Source organism: Mya arenaria, chromosome 5 (genome assembly GCF_026914265.1).
Source record: "Mya arenaria isolate MELC-2E11 chromosome 5, ASM2691426v1".
NCBI classification, from domain to species: domain Eukaryota; kingdom Metazoa; phylum Mollusca; class Bivalvia; order Myida; family Myidae; genus Mya; species Mya arenaria.
The window spans coordinates 74314545-74342069 of NC_069126.1; the positions used below are offsets into that span (position 1 = coordinate 74314545).

At 33.9% G+C, this 27525-nt stretch overlaps 2 protein-coding genes across 2 annotated transcripts; one reads left to right on the top strand and one right to left on the bottom strand.

Annotated features, from left to right (window-relative positions):
* Nucleotides 1-5099: 5099 nt before the first annotated feature.
* LOC128235953 (serine/threonine-protein kinase pim-2-like) lies at nucleotides 5100-5891 on the top strand. Its single transcript, XM_052950739.1, has one exon. The coding sequence runs from the start codon at nucleotides 5100-5102 to the stop codon at nucleotides 5889-5891; it is 792 nt and encodes a 263-aa protein (XP_052806699.1).
* A 17891-nt stretch (nucleotides 5892-23782) lies between these two features.
* On the bottom strand, nucleotides 23783-24754 carry LOC128235954 (uncharacterized). The gene is made up of 2 exons (XM_052950740.1): nucleotides 24457-24754; nucleotides 23783-24330 (listed from the first exon to the last, which is right to left on the bottom strand). Exons 1-2 carry the CDS (start codon nucleotides 24752-24754, stop codon nucleotides 23783-23785), a joined length of 846 nt encoding a protein of 281 aa, XP_052806700.1.
* Between the last annotated feature and the right edge of the window lie 2771 nt (nucleotides 24755-27525).

The following is a 27525-nucleotide window of genomic DNA, read 5'->3' on the forward strand; positions in this document are numbered from 1 at the left end:
AAAATACTAGATAGTACCTGAGTTGTAGTTTTATTCATGTACAGTTCTAAACTCTTAATCATTATATGCATATACCTTATGTCTATGATTGAAGTTATTAAGTGTTGTTGTATAAAAAAAATAGTTCATTTTCTTGCTCATTGTGGCTTTCATCAGCCATTTTGTTAAAGATAACATCTGAACACTTACTAATAATTTTTTGTTGTTGATCGATTATAACTAAATACTATCGATTGTCGCCGATTTCAGGCCCAACCAATCGATTTTCGATTATAATCGATCATCGGAACATCACTAGTTTTAATTGCTTCAATCATGTAATAGTGTAAGTCTCATCGGTTCATGGATACTGTGAATCCAATCAATTGCATTCTCCTAATATGTGTTATGTAGTTTATTTTTCAGTTGCAGATTCTGATTCTGCGTAACTACAAAAATGAAAATCACTTGAGAGTAAGTGTTCACAAGGAAATAATGCAAATGAATAACTCTTCCTCAATTTTGGGTGTGTGGGCGTGCATAAAAGTATGTGGTTATACCGTCTGATTTGATGATTTCCATAATCCCCTTGCTTGCATATTTTTTAAGGAAATACCGTCTTGTTTATAATTCTTATTCCTATCAACTACTGAACAAATTTGTAAGAGATAATTTATTTTTCATTCAAAGGTTCTCTAAATAGCTAAACTGTGTAAAGACATATACACAGGTTTGATATAAACGCATCATTTTTGTAACAAATAACGAGCATAATACGGCATTGTTTAAATGGGACTATTTAGTCCAATCGCATTTCTGTAAGAGCTTATCAGTGCAAATAAGGATGTGAAAAGATAATGAAATGCATGGAATATAGTTTGTATCTAAAGTGATGCAGAACTTGATTTGCAAGCAAAAATGATAATACTGTTTTGCTATAAGTCTCAGCTGTCTCTTAAACGTTCTTAAAATACAGTAAGCACCTATTGTCAACCACCTGAAATGATATGTTGGCAGCATGTCTTCAAAATGTGTTCACTTTTCTTACATTTATATATTTTATGAACACGAATGATTTACCGATAGCAACATTGACAAACATTAGCAAGTCATTATTTTATTAACTAACATTAGATACATTTATTAAAGAAAAAAGAGAATTATATTGTTAGGTTGCTCGTGGAAACACATTTTTAAAAACTTATCACATATTGAGTTCAATTAAAGTCAATATTAGTCTATTGTGAATCATGGTAAGAATCGAACGGACGTTTCTGTAAGGATCCCCGGTAAACTCACGTTTAGTTGAAGGAGAAGAAGCGTAACAAATTATTTGCACGTCTGATTTCGGACCTGGATGCACATACTTGTGGAAAAACAATACAAATAAAAGCACTGCGATATTGTTCGGAATCATTTATTTAAGACGATTTTCTCGATATCATTCTGAACATTATACTTTTATTTGGAGACCTGAGTACATAAAAGAAAGTAGTTCTATACTTAGCATTCTGGTTCAATGTACGCTAACATATGATGTGTTTATCTTTCAAATTACGGAAGAGTATAAAGACTTTTGTAATGAGTTCGTATTTCGCATATTCTATGCAAAATAAAGTTTTGTTTATTAAATTTCAGTTTTCTTTCATGTGTTATCATCTTCCTCGTTTATTGCCGTTTGGTAAGTTCGTTTCAGGCTCGCCAGATGTGTTGATTGAAACAGCCACGCTGTACATAAATTTTTCATTTTCTTTTTTTAATACATAACATTTCTCATGTAGACAGCCTCTTTGGGTAATAATGTTTTTCGCAACAGTTTCACCTTTCAAATACACCAGGGCTAGTCCAACCTAATCTACTGAACGAAAGTATCTTTACTAAGAAAATGCCCGAAAGCGATAGAGATACTTTGAGAAAACTAAATATATACGTAAATTCCGGTCCCGTGAGGATACATATTTCTTGCTTTAAGATAACAACAGTGAAAATATCAATTTGATATTTTCACTGCAAAAAAGGAGTGAAAATATCAACTTTAAGAACAACTTTTAAAATCCTTTGTGGTTACTTCCCTTTGATCATAACAGAACACTTTGAACCAGAAAACGTTTGCAAAAAATGTTAAAAATTTAAATGGTATGTCAAACACAACTGGCAGGTTATTTCAAAATATGTCCATACATAAGGAAGCTACAGCCCAGACACTACCACCTATACTCAATGTCCTTATATGCAGAATTCCATAGTATTCAAACACAACGTGTAACCTTAAACACGAAGGTAGGAACACAGGTCTTGTACACGACACATCGTCTTTATGTCTTTATGTGCCAAACACATGCGGTTAGTTATTTTAAAATCTGACCATACAATAGAAAGTTACAGCCTGGACATAAGTAGTTGAGCCGGACTAACAGACGGACGAACGGACGAACGGACAGTGCGATTTTAATATGCCCACATTCGGGGGCATAAAATTTATAATGTGATATCGGTACCATGACTGGAAAGTTGTAACGGGTCATAGAGGGGTTTGACTATTGTACAAAAATGCGTATAGTGATGGAATATCATTGTGTGAATATGATAAAAGTGTATTAATCTCGATTCTATCATGTTAATAAAATATCTAACTAATGATGTGAAAAGTTTTGATGATAAATGTATCAACTCGTCGACGTCAAACGACCAAGTTTGCATCCTTTCCTCCATACCTTTATGTTAAATAGGTTGAAATATTGTAAATTTCACCACCATGCTTGTTGATTCAATGCATATAATGTTTTTGTCAATAAAGCATTGACTTGACTTATGTTTTCTTTATCAATAATATGATAGCTGATGAATGCATAACTACTTAAGTGGGAGTCTAGTGATGAAGGTCATGTGACAAAGATTTCTTTAAGATAATTACATTATACGGTAAAGTACGTGTGGTTAGTAACGCTGTATATAAATTATCTAGTCCCTAATTAATGTGTTACATAAAGTTTTTTTACAAATAATATGTACAATCAATGGTAAAAAAATCCAAGCAAGATTGTATTCATGCCATAAACCCAAATGTTTTTCTTAACACTATAGAAGATATATGCTTTTCTTTTATTGAAATTGCTTAAGTATGTGATAAATTACTCTTCTTCTACATTATTGAAACAATTGACAAGCACTTAACAAGGACTTAAGTATTTACAAGGAAACTACGAATAAATCTTCCTTTTTATTGTGTCTAGCTTGCATAATAGATAATGTATTATCGTTTTAACTGTCGAATTCTATGATTCCCCTTTTTCCTTGGAGACATTATCGTCTTGTATTCATTAATTGTCATTTTATCTACTACAGAAAAATAAATAAAAGGTATTCGTTGTCCGTTAAATTGACTGCAGAATCAAGTTTATGTGATTATTATGCTGTAGTTATCTCAATCAAATATTAGCTAAGTAAGATCAACTAGGTTTACACACTAGTTAGAATTAATTATAAAAACAAAAGCTACAAACATTTCTTAAATGCATTCAATGTAAATGATCGTTAATATTTCAAATTAAAACTAGAGGATGGATTTGAGGCATATTTCCGAACAACGAGTTTTTTATCTTGTCACGTTTTAGTCCAATCGCAGAATTGTTAGAAACAGTTGGATTAAACATAGATGTCAACAGATAACGAGATACAACTGTCAAGTATAGTTTTATCTCAAATATTGAAGAAATTAATTAAAACAACAAGATGGAAAAAACTTAACTTCAAAACTCTTAGCAGTTGTTGTCTGCTAAACATTTCAAAATGACACGCCATTTGAAAAATATGTAATAATTTTCAGGTTCGATTAATAAAAAATATTTTGATGCATGCGTAGTCTTTCTTGTTTATGATGTTGTGTGTTTCCCGTTCAGTGCTGTTCAGCGAAGGAACCCTGTGGTTCAAATCAGGGATCTTCGTTATTGTGTTGGCTATTCCGCTTCTTCGTCTAGTAACCATAGTATTACATTGTATTTGTATGAGTGTTGGTGACCTCGTTTAGTATCCATGGTATTGTTTTGCTTAAACATTATTTTTTACCGAAATTTAACTTTCAAAAACATTACAATATTACAAACGAGTGAATCAGAAAACAAGCTACAGAAAACGTATGCCTTTAATGAACTTCGTATAGAGTTCTTTGAATTATTTGTATTATTGTTCAGGACTTCGTCAAGCAAATGAAAAAACAATTATATATTTAATCAAGCGGAAACGCTATATGCGATAAATACTTCCATACAGGAATTTACAGCAGACATACAAGGAAAATCGCTAAAGTTTAAAAATGTGCTGGCAAATTCATGGATCGGCAAAACAAATTAATACAGACATTTACTAACGGATTGATGACTCCAGGACCACCAATTTTCTATGTTCCTTTTGGGCTAAAATCGAGCAAAATCAAAGATTCAACATCCTCAAGCATTCTTACAAAGTTTATCAATGAGGAACAGTTTAAGCTTGAGGACGATGCAGCGTATACCAACTTTATTAAGAAACACAAGAAACAAATCTACGATGATATTTTTGAATCGACATTTTCTAGCGATGGTCAATATATGGAAAACCGTTACACACCTGAGGTTTTAGAAGAAATGCTTTCAGAATTTGACGAAAGATTTCCATCTTCACTTTTTGCAAGTGAAAGCATTTACGAGTTTCTAAAGCTTGTACTCTTAGAGTATTTTAATACCGATCAAAGTCGTGTGAACATTATGGCTAAACGATTGAAGGAAATGTACACAAAGGTGAAATGCAGGAAAAGGGCTCGCGAAGAGGAACCAATTACAGAATCGATGGGAGTTGCAAGCGACGATGACGATCAAGAAGATCAGTTTCTCACAAAAAGACCAAGGCTGTAATTTTCGTTTCGTACTGAAAAAGACTATGTTGTAATATATGTTAACATTTAGTGATTTTATAGAATGTTTACCGTTCCATTGTTGATTATTTGCTGCATTGTTTCATTGAATAAAGATGCAAGAATAAAAGAAGGATTTTGATTGGTTTCAAATATAATGAAAGTGGGTCTAGTATATAAGGATCTAAAAGAAATGATTACCTCATTCATTTTCGTTAAAAACAAACACAAGATGAAAGCTCTCAAACAAAACATAAGCATTCAAAACTATATCGATAAGGGATCGACTGGTAAAGTATACCAGGCTCGGAGAAGAAAAGATGGAAAGTCAGTTGTCGTCAAGTTTGCAACGTGGTTAAAGTCAAAGAATCGCGTACCCCCAGAAATATTTAACTCGTTGAGGTTAAGGAAATGTGGTGTTCAAGGTGTGAACAAGATTTTAGGCTATGAAATACAACGGGAACATTCGCCAGAATGTGTTGGAAGGTATTATGCTGTATTTGAGAAGCATCCAATGGATATCTTTACCTACGTTGAAAAATATGCGCCCCCAGAACCTGTCGTGAGAGACATAGTGAGAAGTACAATCACGCATTTGTGCGAAATGGACAAAAAAGCTGGAATGATGCACATGGACATCAAACCCGAAAACACTTTGATTGATCCTGATACCATAGGGGTAACATTGTGTGATGTAGAATTTTGCGTAAAAACCGGCGAGGAATTCATCCCCATGAAGGAAAGCGAAGGAGGGACTATCGCGTTCATGGCACCTGAACGATTTTTAGGTCTATGCTTTCCTCGTAAAACATCTGTCTGGTCAATCGGGATAATGACATATGCCATGTTACATGCAAACGATGTTCCGTTCGAGAAATACATTGGTAACATCTCCCTTCCTATTCGCTTTGATAGCAGTGTATCCACACAGGCTTCTGACTTCATCCTGATGTGCCTTCAACCAAACCCGAGAAAAAGACCAACTGCAGATGAACTTTTGGATTGTGAATGGATGAAAAGTTGAATTTTGAATGCAAAAATATTGATGTTTGTTTTGGTAAATTGTCAAATAAATACTTGGTGCAAGCTGTATAACTTGTTGTTGATCGTAACATACAAAAAATCTATATATGTGTTATGTAAACTAAGGTTGGTATTACTGCAACCATGGTGTACCAAACTACTGACTTACTCCCCATTCCATTTTTACAGAGACATAATTTGGCAAAGAAAATACTGAAGCAGGCAAAATCTAATGAGATATTTACAGGTCTACAGGATTTTATCGAAGTTTTGCCCGGGTCTGAGTTCACTACATATCCGTTAGAAACGAGTGAAGATACGTTTTACAAATCTCTATCCATTGTAATTTTTGCTGATGAAATACATGCTAGGGTAATTAAAAAAGCTGTAGAAGAATATGCTAAGGTGAACGAAACTCGGTTTCATTCTATGTTTCGAGAGGAAGCTCCATATGGGGAAAGTTTTAAAGGTGTTTGTGATTATTTGCAACGATCATCGGCAAACAGATCTCAAGCGTCATACATAGATGTTTATGTCGCCGCAGACTTACTAAATACAACCATTTTTCTTTTTGAGACAGATAATTGGTCAACGCCTCATTCATTTAGACCCTTATCACTGAATCAATGGGAAAATCGAGGCATCATGTTATCCATTGAGCCAACGGGCGATGGTCATACATTTTTGTTTTCTCCTGTTGTTACGTATATAAGACAGTTAGAAACCGGCATGTTTCACAGTTTACAGAATTTGGATATATTTGACGACGATTGCGAAGCAGATCTTAAGTACCACATAACGCTTCTTTCCACAGATAAATGTAACAGTATAAGCATTCCTTTCCTCATCTTGAAACGTTTTTCGCCAAGTCTTTCTGAATTTATTGGCGAATGCATTGAGACAGCATTGTCAATAGAAGCTTTAAAAAGATTTAAAAGGTTTTTGCTTAGTTTTGGTGCAAATATAAAGTTGGGACTCGACTTTGAGCTTTATGAATTTGCAAAGAAATGGAATATACAACTCATAACTGACGATATCTCAGAGGTTATCGAACAGCGTAGTATCGAAGATGTTGTGGATTTCGTTAATCACATCTCACTCTGGCATGACTCCGATTTATATCGACACATAAAAAAACGACTTTACCAGGCAAAACCTCATGAATTAAAGTCCATACGGATTAATTCAAATTCAGATACCCATAACAATTTGAGTGAATTTCTCATGACATTAAGCGATTATAAGGAATGCTCAAAACCACTAACACAAGACTATGAATTTCCGCACGTTGTTCTTAACTTCAACAAAAGTGACAAATTCACAAAGTATTTCAATGGAGAAAAATGGTGTCCTCTTTATACGTCTGAACAAGCAAAATCTCTGATTCCAATGATGGATACTAATAGATGTTGTATATTAGACGACACCCTATTTTTGCTCAACAAACAGAATGACATATTGGAAATTCAGTTGATAAACTCTGTTGAAACCGTTCTAAAAAGACAGTATTATCAAATGAGATAAAACAGCCAAGGTTGGCTCTATGCAACGATAATGCCACAATTATGGTCATGAGTGATGAGAACCTAAAACTGGTATGTGAAATAACAACATCAAATGATCACGAAACGTTAGTTACTGACTTAAAACATGTATCTACAGAAGACTTCAAATTTCGTTTCATAACCGATGAAGTAATTTTGTACAGCATCGAGAACAAACAGTGTGGTATGACCACATGCGACTCTTCATCTCAAAATCTGATTGGGATAGATGAAGACAGATGTTATTTGTACCACATAAGCGACAGAGAACTAACAGTAGACCATTTTAAGTCAAACTGCCGGGTAGCAGAAATTCCGCAGTTACAGTCGGGAAAGTATTTACTTTTATCTAGAAATACATTCGAACAACATTTTTCGGAGTTCTACTGAAAAATTTATTAAGTCTTTGAAAAGGACAACATATACAGAAAACTTATCATGTCGAAGCTTATGTACTTTAAGGATAATTTCGTCTACTTGAACAACGCGCAAATCTCAGTATTTTCTTTAATATTTCTGCTATACGGTTTAATAAAAACAAAGAAATTCTTAAAGTTTTACAAACTAAAGTTTTTTATTGTTTTTGTGTTACATTACTACTCTTTAATTTTAAATGGAATTCACAGCATGATATTATACCACAACGTTTACAACGCATCGGTAGCGACAGAAATATGCATGTTTTGTCTGATGCTCATAAGTTTTATCACATCATTAGTCATCACATATCGGTATTATCTGAAATACATGTATTCAATGATAACAAGGATGCATTTTAAAACAGTTTCTAGACTGATATTACCGCTGTTGTGTTGTAAAAAGAAGAACAGAGATTATTATGACTATGATACATTAAACGAAAATGAGGATGAGGAAAATAACGAAACTCCCTGTGATCAAGAAGATGATGAATGGTTTCGATACATAAATTATCAAATACTTGGAAATTACCTCTTTGCTCAAGTGTTTGTTCTTTTTTCGTTGTCAGTAACATACCTCGTACGAGCGGTTGCAATCTCAAGTAATTTGATTCCTAATGCGCAATTAGCTCTTGTATCATTGGGTATGCTAGTATTTTGCGCAATTTGTTGCTTCTTTGACTGTAGCTACCGTAGATTCACAAAATCTCTTATATTACCGCATCTATCAATGTTACAGTTATTAGGGACTTGGATGTTCGAACATTACACGAATTATGACAAAAGACCAGAACCTTTGTCTCTGATCACAGTTATTCTTATTTTTATGTACATTGTTGTTAAATTTGCTTTTCTGACAGATGTTTCTTACGAAGAACGATTGGCAAAAAGACAGTAAGATTGGCTAAGTACCAACCTTTGAAACTTCTGAAATGATCAAACCATTTAAATGTTCTGACGCAAATGCTATTTCATCGTTGCTTTCTTGTAAATTGTAAACTCTCTCATTAGCACATTTCAACCAATTATTGAACGTTAAACAATTGGATGTTACAACTTGTATTAATGTATCCATAGCAGTTTTCATTGCTCTTTTTGTTTGTTGAATTTGATCCCTTTTATTCCCCAACTTTTGATGATCGAAGAAATCTAAATGCTGTTTGAAATAAAATATGTTTTGGGCTAAATTGTCTTTATCTTCTGAATACACATCTAATGGCAGGAGTGCCGTGTTCACCTTTTCCTTCAACTTATCAATGCACTCACGAAAATTTTGATTTGGCAAATGTACCCTGAAAAAATCTTGGATAGCGCAGTCAAACATTTGGAATCGCGTCTCTAGCTCAGTTCTAAGATTATTCAGAAACTTTAGATGGACAACACTTGTCTGGCGTATGAAATGAAGGTATTTTTGAATCAGTTCAAATTTCTTTAAGACAATTGAACACAAGCATTGAAATTGCTGAAAATTGACGTCGGTCTTATCAACGAACGCAGTTTCAGTCGCAAAAAGACCTTCAAGAATTTTTTGAAGGTTTGTTTTGCTTTCGATATTTGTTTCTTTACATACAAGTAGAGGTTCATCAAACGATGTTTTTGGTATGACTCTTGACCGATTGGTAAGAAACTCGTTCTTGTGAACTATAAAATGCGTTTGACCATTTAGCAGTTTGGTTAAAAGAGCAGACAGTGATTTATCTTTACTATCACATTGTATTGTGTGCATTTTCATGTTTGTGACATCAAACACATATACAATATCACCATCTAATTTTGTAGTTCGCGCTTTTTCAAAGTATTCACTGAATTTTATATCCTTTCGCATGAGTGATATAAGAAGTGGTTCAAAAACATCCTTTAAGAATTGATTCTCCATTCTGTTGTATCCATCGAGGGTGATATGGTACTCTGCTGTGTTGTCAGGATTTAGTTTCATCCAAAGACAACCATCTGGTATTTCTTGTGCAAGTCCTATCCAATTAAGTTTTGACCGAACGGGTTTGTAAGGATGCCTCCCTGTTGCTGAAAAGAAGAATGTTAAGGCCAATGACCAGAGATCTGTGTGGATGCTTTGTTTTACACCGTTTGATTTATGTGATTGTAATTGTTCTATTAAATCTGGACGCATAAAATCAATAGTCCCGGCTATTGGCTCTTCTATCGTTAACGATTCTCTGTCAAACGTGTTGGCCATTCCAAAATCAGTTAGAATAAACATCTCTTGTAAATCATCAAACATAATATTTGATGGCTTTATGTCACGATGAACTACAGCTCGTTCGTTTACGAGGTACACTAGAGCTCGCGTCATGTCTCGGATTAATGACATGACGCGGATCTGTGAGAGTCCAAGATGATTTTCGACATTCCTTGTTACTAGCTCTTCCAAATTTATGGTATATACTTTCAAGATTATCGTTAAAGTATCACTCAGAGAATGAACGCATTCTATGACGTTCTCATGATGGAACATTTGAGCAAGGAAAGTTCTTTCGTATATTCTGTTTCATTTTTAAAGAGTTTTCCAGCATACAGGTGACCTATTGTGTGATGGTAAAACAACTGAACATTCCCAAACGAACCTCTACCGAGTAGAGCAATGTGATCAAATGGCCAATATAATTGGTTTGTTTCTAAAACTGTGCCGTGATCTTTGATAATGACTTTTTTCGTTATAGGATCTATATCATTTGATGGTGCTTTTCTTTTTCGATTGGGCATTGTAAGATTGTTAATCAACAACAAAGAACAAGTACACTTATATCATTTTATTTTCATTCACGACATCATGGATATAATTTTCTGCCAGAAATTTGAGTCCAACATGTAAGACCTAGCCAATTTCTTAATTCAACAGAGGGAGTAAATACCTTTGCCATATAGACACTCATTACAAGTGCCACTATAAGATCATCCGTCGTTGTATGACTTTTACCACTGAATTTCTTTTCTTCAGGAGATAATTTAAATTCAACCATGTTTTGTCTTAGGTACTCTATTTCGTTTTTCTCGCCCTCATTCAGGTAATGAGAGTGAAGCAATTTTGAAAACCATATCAACTTTTCGTTTAAAAGCACTATCGTTTGTGAAAAATTGTCAATTTGTTGATCAAACTATAACCTGCACGCTTAATCATTCGTTTCGTTGATCGATCTTCAACTGGAGTATAGTATAGCAAAACATTGCTTTCAGCATTCATCAAACACTCTTTCAGTTTTTCGTAGATAATAACAACACTGTTCCTTTGTGAATTGTTCTCAACTGCAACAAAAATATTTCGCTGTGTTATTTTTCTGTTTCCATCGAATGTTCTCTTTTTTGACGCAACCAACGAAACATGCTGTATACATCGCAACAACATTTTAACCATGATTTCGTTTACTTTTCCTAATTCTTCAGACTGAATGAATTTGTGATCGAGGTACAAAATACATGGGGATTCTTCTTTTGTCATGCCACTGGCCAGAAGACCTATGCCGCTTTGCAAGGAGTCGCAATAGTTTGGATCTAAGTAAATAAATACGTTTTCTATGCAGTTAGAGTCGTCGATAGTATTTATGTTGCTTTTCATGTACGATAGCAATCGTTCGGAAAAAGGACACATTTTAGCCGTCCCAAATCTGTTCAGAGTACCAGCAAGAGATACAATGCCAAGTTCATCATCGTAGCTTGTGCTAGATTGTGCCAACAGATTGGTTAAATACCTGTTCGTTTCATTGATGTTGATATGATCCGGCTTATAAAAGATCAAACGTGGACATGCAGGATATTTGGAAGAATACTGTAAATGACTAGCATTGTTACAAAAGTAGTAGATATGATAGAAATTAATATCTGTTCTCAAACTCAAACCTCTTGTCACTTCGCACATTGTCTCCACTTTATGATTCACCGGCGATGTCAGAAAAATGATTTTATTGTCAGTCTTCTGTCCATGTGCTAAGATTGTCCCGAAGCGGTTCTTATTGATAGAAAATGATTCATCAACAATGAGCAGATGGAGATCGTCCCCTCTCAAAGCATTGTCATTTCTGGCACTTTTGAACTTAGCAAGACAATTGAAATCATCGTCTTTCGCGTTCGCGTTTGTAAATACTGTCGTGTTCTGCCCGTTTAAGATTTTCACGAGAATCGAATCTGTAGGAGTCATTATATCATATCTTGACTGAGTGAGCTTAGTGCTCCATTCGTTACACTTTGAAATCACATAATTTTTCACAGTTTGGGACAAATCTTTCGTATGGGAATAATATCCTATTCGTAAACCACTAGCCATGTAAGTGAACAACAGGGCGACGAAGGCCGATCCAGTCATGAAGGTTTTTCCATGCCTCCTCGGAATAATCATATACGCGTACTTACGAGTATAATAGCTTAAAATACCGTCCAAAAAGGACTCTGAAATATCAAGTCCCATTTAGGAACGACAAATGGCAAGGAAAACGGGTTTACAAACAAGTGCCTCTTTTGACAGTAAGTGAAAGAAAATTTCAAAGAAAAAAGACTTCTGAAACATTTCATAGTGTATGTCCTCAGTTTTTGCCATTTTATGATATAAACTAATAAAATCCAGGAAATTGGGCTTGTGCCTCAAAACTTGATTTATAAACGAGCACGTTGATGCTTCGTTTTGAGACCTTTTCACAAATGAATATGTTCTATCTTTGAGGGAATTTTGGTTAAAAAAATTAACTGGTTCCATAAAGTCATACGAGTGTTTCATAAACAGTCGTTCCCATAGAAAGACTTCTTCCCTTAGCAAGAGATTTCCAACGATATTGGAGTGGAAAGGAATCTGACCCCAAAGAATGGTGTTAACAGAACTATCCACGGAAAACATTGGTGAACTATTCAATGTGTTTATCCATTCAAAAGAATTGAAATCAACAATACGATTATGACAGTCAACAATATACATTGTTTTATCTTACAACGATAAATATTTCCAACAAATACAATTTTCTGATATCGTTTTCAAAGTGGTCACTCCTTGTTTTTCAACCAGACTTGTGACTGGCTTAGGTCAAGTTACCCACCTCGAAAACAAACACGCGGTATAGTGGGTATGCCAATGGGTTGTCATTTTAACTTGATTTCCCATTGACATTTTTAAAGAAAAACACGCCACGACCCTCATTAAGACCAAATAATTATGCCACCATCATTCACTTTGCAGAATCAAAGACCAGCTAAAAAGTTGCAAGTGCAAGCAGTACCTACCAAGCGAAGACCGGGTAATAAATACCCCGCTCGAAGTAGATAGACTATCTTACCACTATCAGTCAGCTTGTGAAATTGTTAGACTGCAAGGAATTAATAAATGACAAGATCATTTAATCTCGAGGTTATTAAACAAACAAATAACAGCGCGATATTCGACGCGGATACAATTTCAATTTTTTACGGAATAATTTAGATATCTACCGAGCGAAGACCGGGTAGTAAACACCCCGCTCGAAGTAGATAGGCATTTTCTTACACCACCTTCAGTTAGCTTGTGAATTTGTTAGACTGCAAGGGATTACCTAATGACAAGGTCATTTGGTTTGAGACTATTTTAACAAAAAAAAAACGACGCGAAGTTCGATGCGGATGAAATGCTCAAGGCTTAAATTGATGTTGGTGATATCTGCTACCTTCCTCGGATCTCAAAGATATAGATACGATTATGAGTTAGTGAGTCCCATCCGTAGATGAGATTACCCTCCGTAGATGCAAGTATAAACTTCCCCGATTGCCAACTAGAGACAGTCTGGGGTGGGCACATCTACACTCACATAACGCGACATGTTAATAGGCCTGAATATTCGTATCAGGTTATTGAGATCTTTGAAAAGTAACAAATGGGAATAGAAATTAAGAGAGTTCATGCCATTCTCACTCACTATGCAGAATCAACCACCAGCTGTCCGCGTTTTCTACTCGATGATGACCTTTGGTAACATTATTATAGCCTACCGGGTAGTAAACACCCGTTTGCCGTAGACAACCCAGTTAGTCATCATCATAATACACTTTCAACGAGGTTGTTAGACTGCGGAGCGTTCTTGAATGACACAAATCATCTTATTTCGAGGACATGTTCAAATCCACTTTTCAGAAACAAAGACCAGCTAAAAGTTGCAGGTACAATATGTTTTTTATATCTACCGAGCGAAGACCGGGTAGTAAACACCCCGCTCAAAGTAGATAGGCATTTTCTTACACCACCTTCAGTTAGCTTGTGAATTTGTTAGACTGCAAGGGATTACCTAATGACAAGGTCATTTGGTTTGAGACTATTTTAACAAAAAAAAAACGACGCGAAGTTCGATGCGGATGAAATGCTCAAGGCTTAAATTGATGTTGGTGATATCTGCTACCTTCCTCGGATCTCAAAGATATAGATACGATTATGAGTTAGTGAGTCCCATCCGTAGATGAGATTACCCTCCGTAGATGCAAGTATAAACTTCCCCGATTGCCAACTAGAGACAGTCTGGGGTGGGCACATCTACACTCACATAACGCGACATGTTAATAGGCCTGAATATTCGTATCAGGTTATTGAGATCTTTGAAAAGTAACAAATGGGAATAGAAATTAAGAGAGTTCATGCCATTCTCACTCACTATGCAGAATCAACCACCAGCTGTCCGTGTTTTCTACTCGATGATGACCTTTGGTAACATTATTATAGCCTACCGGGTAGTAAACACCCGTTTGCCGTAGAAAACCCAGTTAGTCATCATCATGGTACACTTTCAACGAGGTTGTTAGACTGCGGAGCGTTCTTGAATGACACAAATCATCTTATTTCGAGGACATGTTCAAATCCACTTTTCAGAAACAAAGACCAGCCAAAAGTTGCAGGTGCAATATGTTTTTTATATCTACCGAGCGAAGACCGGGTAGTAAACACCCCGCTCGAAGTAGATAGGCATTTTCTTACACCACCTTCAGTTAGCTTGTGAATTTGTTAGACTGCAAGGGATAACCTAATGACAAGGTCATTTGGGTTGAGGTTATTTAATAAAAAAAAACGACGCGATATTCGACGCGGATATAATTTAAATTTTATGGCGTGGTTCTCTAACCGCGTGTTAAAAAAATAAACGGTAAAAAAAATGAGGAAAGTTGATTTAAATTATTCGTTCAAAAGTTCCAACAATCCTGATATGTTTTGTAAAACAAGACCCTTAAATACTTTTTTTTTGCCAAAATATAATTAAAACAATTAAATTAAATCTTTGGACAAAAAATATGAGAAATATACATTTCTGTTTTCATTAACAAATCGATTTAAATAAACGGTAAAAAATAGTTTCAACTTTCCTGATATATTTTGTAAAATGATATCTTTTAATACTTTTTTTCTTCTAATGTTACTGAAAAAAATGTTGATTCCTTTTGACAAAACATACGAGGAATATACATTCCTTCTGAATAATTTCGAATGAAATGGGTTAAAAAAATGCTATTATAGATATCACTCAATGATATAAAAGAAGTCATACAACATGTATCTTGACATTGAAGAATCTGTTTCAGATCATGAAAATGTAAATTTGTTCTCTACGTTCTACAGCAAGCAAGATCATGATTGCCAGCTATGTATTTTTCAGTGCCTTACAGAGTATAAATTTCAAATTGAACGATTTCAATTTCTATTGTCAGAAAAAAACTCAAAATCAGGTTGTGGAATCAAGACTTGTGTTGATCTTATTCTTGGTGAAATTAAGGACGATGCCACGATGTCATTATTTCACAAATTACATCCTAACATCATCACCGATCATTTTGATATTGTGTTCGGTAGCCCTTTATGTGGATATAATCGTTTGAAACAATACAACTTTCAAACACTTTTCAATCAAACTAATGTGAAAAACATTACTTTTGTGAATTTTGTGTATCAAACGTATAAATTTTCAAGAAGAACATCGCTGTGTCCGTATTCATTATTGTGTGTTTTCATTTACATCATTATGAGAAATTCAGTTGGAGGAGCAAGTGATTTCAAGAAGAAGCATGACTTCATCTGGATGTTTAACTCCTTGTTCAATCACAAACTACGACTAGGGAAATTACAATAACATATATCTTTCGGCAAACTACAATTTTATTTACAACAAAATATATGGTCACATGGCGACAAGAACAAAATTTATTTGTGATCAAATCAGTTTCACCATCATGTCAACCAACCATACAGAAGACTTATTACTTTGGAGGAATAGTTTTACTTTTTCGTATAATATTTTGCTTCTGAGCGACCGACATTGCTGTTGTAAAGTTTCGCTGTCACTCCGGATTGATTCCAGTTGTTCCCTAAACGATGAAATATCTGTATGAATATCACTTGAGACACCTTCATACAATAGTTCTCTGTTTTTTTGACATTCGGGAAAAATTGACAACAGCACTGTAATCGCATGTTGTGTATTCCGGCAAACAGTTCCGGCATCTCTGACCAAAATATTTCGTTGTTCAGGAACAATTTCCTCAGATTTGAATCTCTTTAACAAATTGTTTGATTTGACGAGTACATTTTGCATGTCATTAAACAGGGAACAAGCCAAATCTTGCAAAGCTTGATTATTTCTTAGTTTAGTTTTCGCCGCAGAAGGTATACCGTTTTTGCGTTTTCTTTTTTCTGAAGCCAGTTTCTGTGGCATAATAAGCACATGATGATGTTTCTGAATGGTATCTTCGCAGATTCCAAATGCGCGTTGTATGATTTGTATGATATTTTCTGCCTTTATTTGCTTTTGTACAATCATTTTCAAGTTCTCGAACACCGCTTTGTTATCACCAAATGCAGAGTAAAGGTACACAAGCTTTTCTCCAAAGTCTATTGTTGATGATATCTCGTTGGCGATTGTCAAAGCCATAGTATTCCTGTCATAGTTGTTAAACTCGACTAAACTAAACTGTTTATCTTTTTTATATTGTGCAAAATTAGAATTTCTCAAAAGAATGTCGAGCGATTCGTTTTGACATTTACTTAGTACTTTGGCTGGTTTATTCAGCTCAGGGAACCAGAATTTCTTTCTTAGATATTTTTTCAACTTTTTACATTTGAGTTTTATCTCATGAATTTTTGCAATAAACTCGGGTAGAAGAGAAAAGAATTTGGTCGAGTGATTCTGTTCCATGATTTGAAGTGTATAATCGACACTGAAGATATTCACCTTTATTAGGTGCAGAAAATAATGAAACTAAAAACTGTGTGTGTTTCATTTGAACATTTTATTTCAAGAACAAATTTTTTCATCACATTTTATATTCTTCAATTTTTTTGAGTGATATAAGACAACATGTATGCTTGTTAATAATGCGTGTAAACATTTGAAACACAACGCTATCACTGACAGAACAGCATTCGTGTTGTAAAGCTTCAGCAGCACTTTTGTTACGTTCCAGTTGGTATCTCAACGATAAAATTTGTGACTGTATATTTGTTGAGGTTTCTTTTTCGAACTCTATTCTGTTCTTCTGACAATCCGGAAAAATCTTTAAAAGAATTTTTTTCACATCTTGATTGCGCAAGCAAATTTTGCTCGCATTCTTTATAAGTTTCTTTTGTTTGGGATCGTCGGCTTTGAATCGTTTCTGCAAACCATTTGCTTTATAAAGTGCATATTTAATGTCATTCATCAGATTACAAGACATTTCTTGTAAGGTGTGACTCTTTTGAAGTTTCGTTTTCACCTCAGACGATATATTCATATTCTTGTTATATTTTAACTTCGTGGAGGCCAGTTTTTGAGGCACTACGAGCCCAATATTTGGCTTCTGAGCGATATCCTTACTCATTCCAAGTTTGCCTTGAATGATGGTGATGATTCGCCTGGAATGTTGTTGATTCCGTACGCTGAGTTTCACACTTTTGAAAATGTTCTTATCCTTACCAAACGCAGCATAGTGACACAAAAGTTCTCTTCCTATGTCTAAATTTGATGATATCTCGTTTGCGATTGTCAAAGCCGCCATATTCTTATCATAGGTGCAAAACTCCACCAAACTAATCTGTTTATCAGTTTTATGTTCTGCAAAATGTTCGATAAGTTCGTCACACGAGAATTTTTGACATTTACATAGCCTTTTGACATGACAGAACAACCATTTGACACCGTTTTTCTGCAGAAGAGATTTAAACATTGCACAATGCTCTCTTGTTTCCTCAATCATTTCGATAAATTTGGGCAATAAAGAAAAATATTTGGCAGAATGACCTTGTTCCATGGTGAAGATACAAATGTATAGTTAATACGAAAGTTTTTCACATTTATATTGTACCAAATATAATGAAATTAAAAGTTAAAATTCAAACGTTAGTCCATACACATGTTCAAAATCGATTGAACCTTACTAATAAACTGAATACAACATTCATGTTTATGGATAAATGTCCTCATCTTTGTGTAAACCACTTTACAGCGAACTGAACGACATTCTTGGTACAAAGTTTCGCTATTATTCCGGATTGATTCAAGTTGTTCATAAACGATGATATAGCTGCACGAGTATCACTTGAGACAACTTCGTTGAATACGACTCTCTTTTTTTGACATTCGGGAAAAATTGACAAAAGCACTTTTTGGGCATTTTGTATATGCCAGCAAATTGTTTTGGTATCCGTTATTATTTCTTTGCGTTCAGGAATTTTTTCGTAGGATTTGAATCGCTTTAACAAATTGTTTGCGTTGGCGATCGCTTGTTTTAATTCATCGAACAGCGAGTTTGATAACTTCTGCAAAATTGGATTATTTTGTATTTTTACTTTTACATCAGAAGGTATATCCTTTTTACATCTTTTTACTTCTGGAAACAGGTTCTCTGGCACTGCAGCAGGTATATCCTTTCGCTTTGTTTCTCTGGCATAATAATTCCTTCACATTGATTCGTGCTTTCGCTGACACCAAATATGCGATCCTTTTTTCCAAAACATTTCAAGTGTGTTTCAATTTTATCAATCGACCGAATAGAACACTTGTGCTTATAGATAAATAATTTCATCCGATTAAACACTAATTTGCTGTCGATGGAATGAGATTGATCTTTCAAAATTTGGCTACTTATCGTTATTGATTCTAATTCTTGTTTCAGCGACGAAATGTCTGTATGAATGTCACTTGAGCTAGTTTCGTCAATCTGCGTACTTTTTGCACATTCGGGAAAAATCGCCAAAAGTCCTGTTTGTACAAATTGAATGTTCCAGCAGATTGTTTTGACATATCTTGTCAAAACCTTTGGTGCAGGAATCCTCTCGTCCAGTTTAAATCGCATCCACAAATTGTCCGCTTTGACATACGCATGTTTTAATCGATTGAACAGAGAACAAGCCAAATCCCGCATAGCTTGATTATTTTCTATCTTTATTTTCACCTCAGACGGTATTCCTTTTATTTTTTTATTCATCTCTGAAGCTAGTGACCGTGGCATGTTAAGCACATCATTTGACTTCTGAGTGGTAATTTCGCTGATTCCAACTGAGCTTTGAATGGAGCTTATGATTTGTTCTGCCTTTTGCTGCCTTTGTACCATAACCTTTAGGATCAAGAACTCATCATTGTCATATCCAAACTTTGAGTAAAGGCAAACGAGCCTACTTCCAATCTCTAAAATCGATGATATATCGTTGGCAATTGTCGAAACCATAGTATTCTTGTCAAAGTTGCAAAACTCCACAAGACTGAACTGTTTATCTGTTTTATGTTCCGCGAATCTGCAATGTCTCAAAAGCATCCCCAGCGATTTATTTTGACATTTTCTGAGTTCCTTGGCAGGTTTTCGCAGTTCAGGATACACAAATGGTTTCTAATCAAGTCTTTTACACAACTTATTACATTTGAGTTTTATATCTTGAATTTTTTCAATCACCTCTGGCAGTAGAGAATAAAAATCAACTTTACTCTGTTCCATATTGTAATTTGTGGTAAATGATACTGAAAATTATCACATTTATATTACTAATAATGTCATTATGTACAAAAATAATGCGAAATAAATCAAGTCCATGAAACTGGCGTTCACGCAAGATTTGAAAACAAATAAAATCGTCATATTGCTTTCAGTCCTTTGATTTTTTTCTAGGAGATGAAATTTTCATGAAATACAAAATGTTCATGTTCAATTTTTATTTTCAAAGATTTTACTCATTGTGTCAAGTCCATGAAACTGGCGTTCACACAAGATTTGAAAACAAATAAAATCTTCATATTGATAATTATGAGACAATCTGTGGCTATTTGGCATGACAAAAAATAAAGTGAAACATCAATGAGTTGTGATGGTTTACATTTGGACATTTTTTCAAGTTGATCTACAAATGGACGAATACTCTATTCATATTGGATGATTTACTTGCAGTTAACTAATTTTGAGAAAATTTAATAATTATCAAGGGAGGGAACTCTTTCTTAGCGCCGAATGTTTAATTGTCCGCCCTTCTTTATTTTGGCGCCTTTCTCACTTGTTCTCTAGTTTTAATCCGGTTCGGACGTGTGTTTTCTCCCTCCCTCCCGCCCGATTCTTTTCTTTCTTTTTGTCGAACAAGTTCTCAATTTTATCTTTGCTTACATAGTTACCCATTTTCTTCCCTCTTTTATTTAAGGATATTGAATATTATATTATGTTTTTTTTTCACTTTATTATGCTTTCTGATGTAGTGTATCCTTGCTTTGAGGATTTTTGGCTGCTTTTGACAAAACTTTATATCTATGTTAATTTCATTTACAATCTAGCAGCCCATTATTTCGGCCAAATTAAATTTATATTTTACATTTGTCTTTGTTTTTCCTGAGCGCAATAATTGTGTTGTAAATACTTAGTCTCAAAACATATTAACCATTCTCTCAGTTTTGATTTACAAATGATAGAGCAGAACACAAACACAGTGCTTAAAATTATGATTTATTTGACAACTTTTCAAATGTTTCAAAATTTTTGACTTTGGATTTTCACCATAGCGCATTCGTTTTTTAGCTATATACTTACCAAAGCGCATTTGCGTTTAAGCGATGTAGTTTTTTCACGCTGAGTACCCCCCTTATGAAACTTTTTTTACATTGAATTTAGAACGATTTATTTGAATCTCAAAATTAAGCACACAAAGTGACGATGTACAAATATTTTGGGATGACGAGATTTTGGCTCGCTCGCCCGACCAAACTAAAAGACTTATAGATATACTTTAAGTCTTTCAGTTGGGCTGGGCGAGGTTACCAAAAAGCTCGTCACCCTAAATTATTTGTACATCGTCACCTGGTTTGCTTAAATTTGTGAGTCGATTTGTCATAAAAAGAGTAAAATGTATGATAAGATGCTTAGCATCTTCAAATAATTTGACATTCATCTTTTGGTTTGACAAATAATAAGAGTGAAATGTATGATAAACTGCTTAGCATCTTCAAATAATTTGACGTTCATCTTTTGGTTTGACAAATAATAGAGTGAAATGTATGAGAACTGCTAAATGTCATGAATCGATTTGACACTTAGCATTTGGTTTGACAAATAATAAAGTGAACTGTTTGATAAATGCTCAGTATCATGAATCGCTTTGATATTCATCAATTCGTTTTACTAATGAAAAAATGATTTATTCATTCGCGACGATTTCTTAATTTTCACAAATGAATGGTATCTCATTCTATTTTCTGTCAAATAAACCTTAATGATCTGCATGTTTTTTCCAGGAGATGAAAATTTCATGAAATGCAAAATGTTCATATTCAATTTTTATTCTCAAAGATTTTACTCATTGTGTCAAGTCAATGAAACTGGCGTTCACACAAGATTTAAAAACAAATAAAATCGTCATATTGCTTTCATTCATTTGATGTTTTATGAAGATTTTGCATGTTTTTTCTAGGAGATGAAAATTTCATGAAAATGCAAAATGTTCATATTCAATTTACATTCTCAAAGATTTTACTCATTGTGTCAAGTCAATGAAACTGGCGTTCACACAAGATTTGAAAACAAATAAAATCGTCATATTGCTTTCAGTCCTTTGATTTTTTTCTAGGAGATGAAAATTTCATGAAATGCAAAATGTTCATATTCAATTTACATTCTCAAAGATTTTACTCATTGTGTCATGTCAATGAAACTGGCGTTCACACAAGATTTGAAAAGAAGTAAAATCGTCATATTGCTTTCATTCATTTGATGTTTTTATGAAGAATTTGCATGTTTTTTCTAGGAGATGAAAATTTCATGAAATGCAAAATGTTCATATTCCATTTTTATTTTCAAAGATTTTACTCATTGTGTCAAGTCCATGAAACTGACGTTCACACAAGATTTGAAAACAAATAAAATCTTCATATTGATAATTATGAGACAATCTGTGGCTATTTGGCATGACAAAAAATAAAGTGAAACATCAATGAGTTGTGATGGTTTACATTTGGACATTTTTTCAAGTTGATCTACAAATGGACGAATACTCTATTCATATTGGATGATTTACTTGCAGTGTGTTGTAAATACTTAGTCTCAAAACATATTAACCATTCTCTCAGTTTTGATTTACAAATGATAGAGCAGAACACAAACACAGTGCTTAAAATTATGATTTATTTGACAACTTTTCAAATTTTTCAAAATTTTTGACTTTGGATTTTCATCATAGCGCATTCGTTTTTTAGCTATATACTTACCAAAGCGCATTTGCGTTTAAGCGATGTAGTTTTTTCACGCTGAGTACCCCCCTTATGAAACTTTTTTTTACATTGAATTTAGAACGATTTATTTGAATCTCAAAATTAAGCACACAAAGTGACGATGTACAAATATTTTGGGATGACGAGATTTTGGCTCGCTCGCCCGACCAAACTAAAAGACTTATAGATATACTTTAAGTCTTTCAGTTGGGCTGGGCGAGGTAACCAAAAAGCTCGTCACCCTAAATTATTTGTACATCGTCACCTGGTTTGCTTAAATTTGTGAGTCGATTTGTCATAAAAAGAGTAAAATGTATGATAAGATGCTTAGCATCTTCAAATAATTTGACATTCATCTTTTGGTTTGACAAATAATAAGAGTGAAATGTATGATAAACTGCTTAGCATCTTCAAATAATTTGACGTTCATCTTTTGGTTTGACAAATAATAGAGTGAAATGTATGAGAAATGCTAAATGTCATGAATCGATTTGACACTTAGCATTTGGTTTGACAAATAATAAAGTGAACTGTTTGATAAATGCTCAGTATCATGAATCGCTTTGATATTCATCAATTCGTTTTACTAATGAAAAAATGATTTATTCATTCGCGACGATTTCTTAATTTTCACAAATGAATAGTATCTCATTCTATTTTCTGTCAAATAAACCTTAATGATCTGCATGTTTTTTCCAGGAGATGAAAATTTCATGAAATGCAAAATGTTCATATTCAATTTTTATTCTCAAAGATTTTACTCATTGTGTCAAGTCAATGAAACTGGCGTTCACACAAGATTTAAAAACAAATAAAATCGTCATATTGCTTTCATTCCTTTGATGTTTTTATGAAGATTTTGCATGTTTTTTCTAGGAGATGAAAATTTCATGAAATGCAAAATGTTCATATTCAATTTTTATTCTCAAAGATTTTACTCATTGTGTCAAGTCAATGAAATTGGCGTTCACACAAGAATTGAAAATACAAATAAAATCGTCATATTGCTTTCAGTCCTTTGATTTTTTTCTAGGAGATGAAAATTTCATGAAATATAAAATGTTCATGTTCAATTTTTATTTTCAAGGATTTTACTCATTGTATCAAGTCAATGAAACTGGCGTTCACACAAGATTTGAAAACCAAATAAAATCGTCATATTGCTTTCAGTCCTTTGATTTTTTTGTAGGAGATGAAAATTTCATGAAATGCAAAATGTTCATATTCAAGTTTTTATTCTCAAAGATTTTACTCATTGTGTCAAGTCAATGAAACTCAATATGTTAAATGCATGGCGTGACTGCCATTGATTTTTCCCCGGCAGTAGGAACAAAGTCCATTGATTTTGATCATCTTTTCCACACATGTATGACAAAAGGTGTGAGAGCAAGGAATAAGCACGGTATCCTTTTCAACTTGAATGCAGATGCTGCATGTTTTGATGTTGTTGCACGCTTCATCCTCAGCTTCTTTTATTGATCTTTCCATAACATCAAGAAGTATTTTCTCGCGTTGAATCCATTCACGTTCCTTCGTTTTCATTTTCTCTTCAGCTTTGACCATCGTAGCGAGTGTTGAATGTAATGTTCTAACCTTTTGAAGTTTGCTTATTGTTTGTCGTACGACAACCTTGCACGTTTCATTTATTTCACTATCAACCAACATTTTGTATCCGTTGTGAAGCCATGAAAAAAACCCATCCATTGTCGATGTTAGTTGGCCAGGCGTCTCTGACACTTGTCTCCGGCATGGACTAGTAGGACGCTGTGACCGCCTCAAGTTGGTATATGGTCGTTGTCGCCTCGAAAGTCGCACAATCCTGGCTGAAAATATAAATTGGTTACTGTGAAAAAAAATCATGTTTTATTTTTGTTCTTTTTCCACAATTTTTACAGTAGCCAAAAGTTAGTTTCAGATTTTGTTGAAAAAAATCACAAATCTTGACTTACCATCATCTACTGGAAGATCCTTGTCGTATGAGTACAGAAACCGTGCTGTACTTATTATTTCTGCGATGTCGTCGTCCGTACATAACATTTTGATTTCATCGTCGTAAAGATCTAGCTTTGTTTTCATGGGCAACTGCTTTGGACAACCACCTATGTGCTCACTCTGTGTTTCACATGCATTACACTGGATGATACTGTCAAGCTGAAGTATCAGATGTTCGGCTTTTTCGATGAGACCGGCAGATTTAAGCCTGTTATATTTTGAGGACAGTTTGGCGTTCATTGCGCTAAAAGACATCTTTGTCAATAAAAAGAATCAGGATATGCATTTATTTATATGTATGTCTATATTTGCATTATTTTTGTACACAATGAGTTAAATCTTTGAAAATAAAAATTGAACATGAACATTTTGTATTTCATAAAAATTTCATCTCCTAGAAAAAAGATGCAAAATCTTCATAAAAACATCAAAGGAATGAAAGCAATATGACGATTTTATTTGTTTTCAAATCTTGTGTGAACGCCAGTTTCATGGACTAGACACAATGAGTAAAATCTTTGAAAAAAAAAATGAACATGAACATTTTGTATTTCATGAAATTTTCATCTCCTAGAAAAAAGTCAAAGGACTGAAAGCAATATGACGATTTTATTTGTTTTCAAATCTTGTGTGAACGCCAGTTTCATTGACTTGACACAATGAGTAAAATCTTTGAGAATAAAAATTGAATATGAACATTTTGCATTTCATGAAATTTTCATCTCCTGGAAAAAACATGCAGATCATCAAGGTTTATTTGACAGAAAATAGAATGAGATACCATTCATTTGTGAAAATTAAGAAATCGTCGCGAATGAATAAATCATTTTTTCATTAGTAAAACGAATTGATGAATATCAAATCGATTCATGACATTTAGCATTTCTCATACATTTCACTCTATTATTTGTCAAACCAAAAGATGAACGTCAAATTATTTGAAGATGCTAAGCAGTTAATCATACATTTCACTCTTATTATTTGTCAAACCAAAAGATGAATGTCAAATTATTTGAAGATGCTAAGCATCTTATCATACATTTTACTCTTTTTATGACAAATCGACTCACAAATTTAAGCAAACCAGGTGACGATGTACAAATAATTTAGGGTGACGAGCTTTTTGGTTACCTCGCCCAGCCCAACTGAAAGACTTAAAGTATATCTATATGTCTTTTAGTTTGGTCGGGCGAGCAAGCCAAAATCTCGTCATCCCAAAATATTTGTACATCGTCACTTTGTGTGCTTAATTTTGAGATTCAAATAAATCGTTCTAAATTCAATGTAAAAAAAAGTTTCATAAGGGGGGTACTTAGCGTGAAAAAACTACATCGCTTAAACGCAAATGCGCTTTGGTAAGTATATAGCTAAAAAACGAATGCGCTATGGTGAAAATCCAAAGTCAAAAATTTTGAAAAATTTGAAAAGTTGTCAAATAAATCATAATTTTAAGCACTGTGTTTGTGTTCTGCTCTATCATTTGTAAATCAAAACTGAGAGAATGGTTAATATGTTTTGAGACTAAGTATTTACAACACACTGCAAGTAAATCATCCAATATGAATAGAGTATTCGACCAGGTCAGAAGCTGGTCATTTTGTCGTTATCAAGGGTCCCTCGTCATAATGTGAAACATTGTCTTATATCGTAAAGTGTCATTATATTATGTTATACTGACGTTAGGTCACTACCTTTGACCTGAAACGGTGATTTTATATTTGTGATGATAACAAAAGTTTCAGTTTTTGTTAATAATATTTGTACGAACAAATGGGCCAGTAGTGCTTGTAATGTTTATGTCAAGGCATTTTTAATTGCTGAACACTAATACTGATATCAGTAAATACATTTGTATTAGTAACACGATTTAATTGCTCCTCATTTTGAAATGCGGTTTACCTATTTTTTGTCGAACAAAATTCTAGAAAGTTAATAATTTACCTTCCAGCTGGTCCTGGTCTTTAGCAATATGGCTTGCATTTTGATCCAGTTTTGAAATGTTATATTTAAGCAAGTTGTTGTTTTTGTTATTGTTTATGTAATACCTGAACAGGTCATTATATTTTTATTTCAATAGACAAATCAAGGCAGATCATATTTATTATTTATCATTTATTTCTTTTACACTTACATGTAAAATCGTGTAAAAACAAACACGTTAAAATATTGTTGCAATATTCATTTTGTTGTTTAAATATAGAAACGAGCCAAACATTGCGTGCCGGTTGATCTGGTTTCACACTGGTCGCAAAGGCCCTAAAGTTAGGGCTTGTAGGGTTAGTGAAAATAGATTAAAAGCTGTTGCAAATAAAGGTATGAAAAAACTAACTGATTGTTAATTTTATTCACCCAAAAAACAACAAAGCCATATATGCATGAAGGTGTCAGTCAGAAGATCACAGTGGCTTGATGACAAAGGCTCATTAAAGTCACAATAAAAAAATTCAACCAGCCAAAATTATATTTTATACATACTTGAACATGTATATCATCAATATAATACATTGCCATAAACATAAAATGAGATTTGAAAAAAAAAAAAACCCTATACTGTAATATGAAACAAGTGAAGAATGTTCGCTCGGCGAAAACGTAAACAAAGACCAATTCTCGTCGAAAATGATAACTTCCAACTAAGCTACAAACAAAATACCTGGCTCATATATGCAGCGACCAGTTATGTGCAGGTTAACACCGGTATCCTTGTCGAGAGAAACAGTATACGACGAAAATGCTTCAAAATGCGAATTATCACAAGCGCTAGGAAGAGATTGTGCTGTCAAAATGACGTAGTACCCGGCTCGCCTTCATCGATTAGCCAAAGCGACCGAAGGACGGGAACCACGGGAACACTCAACACTTTTACATAGACTATCGTTACCTTACCTCAAAAGGCACTCCTGTCAAATATTCAACCCCTCGTATAGTTTGCATTTTCTCAATTTAGTACGCTGTTTGTATCATGATTATTACTTTATAGTAAAAACAACAACAAAATAGCATACAACAAGCGTTTTTCACAACGT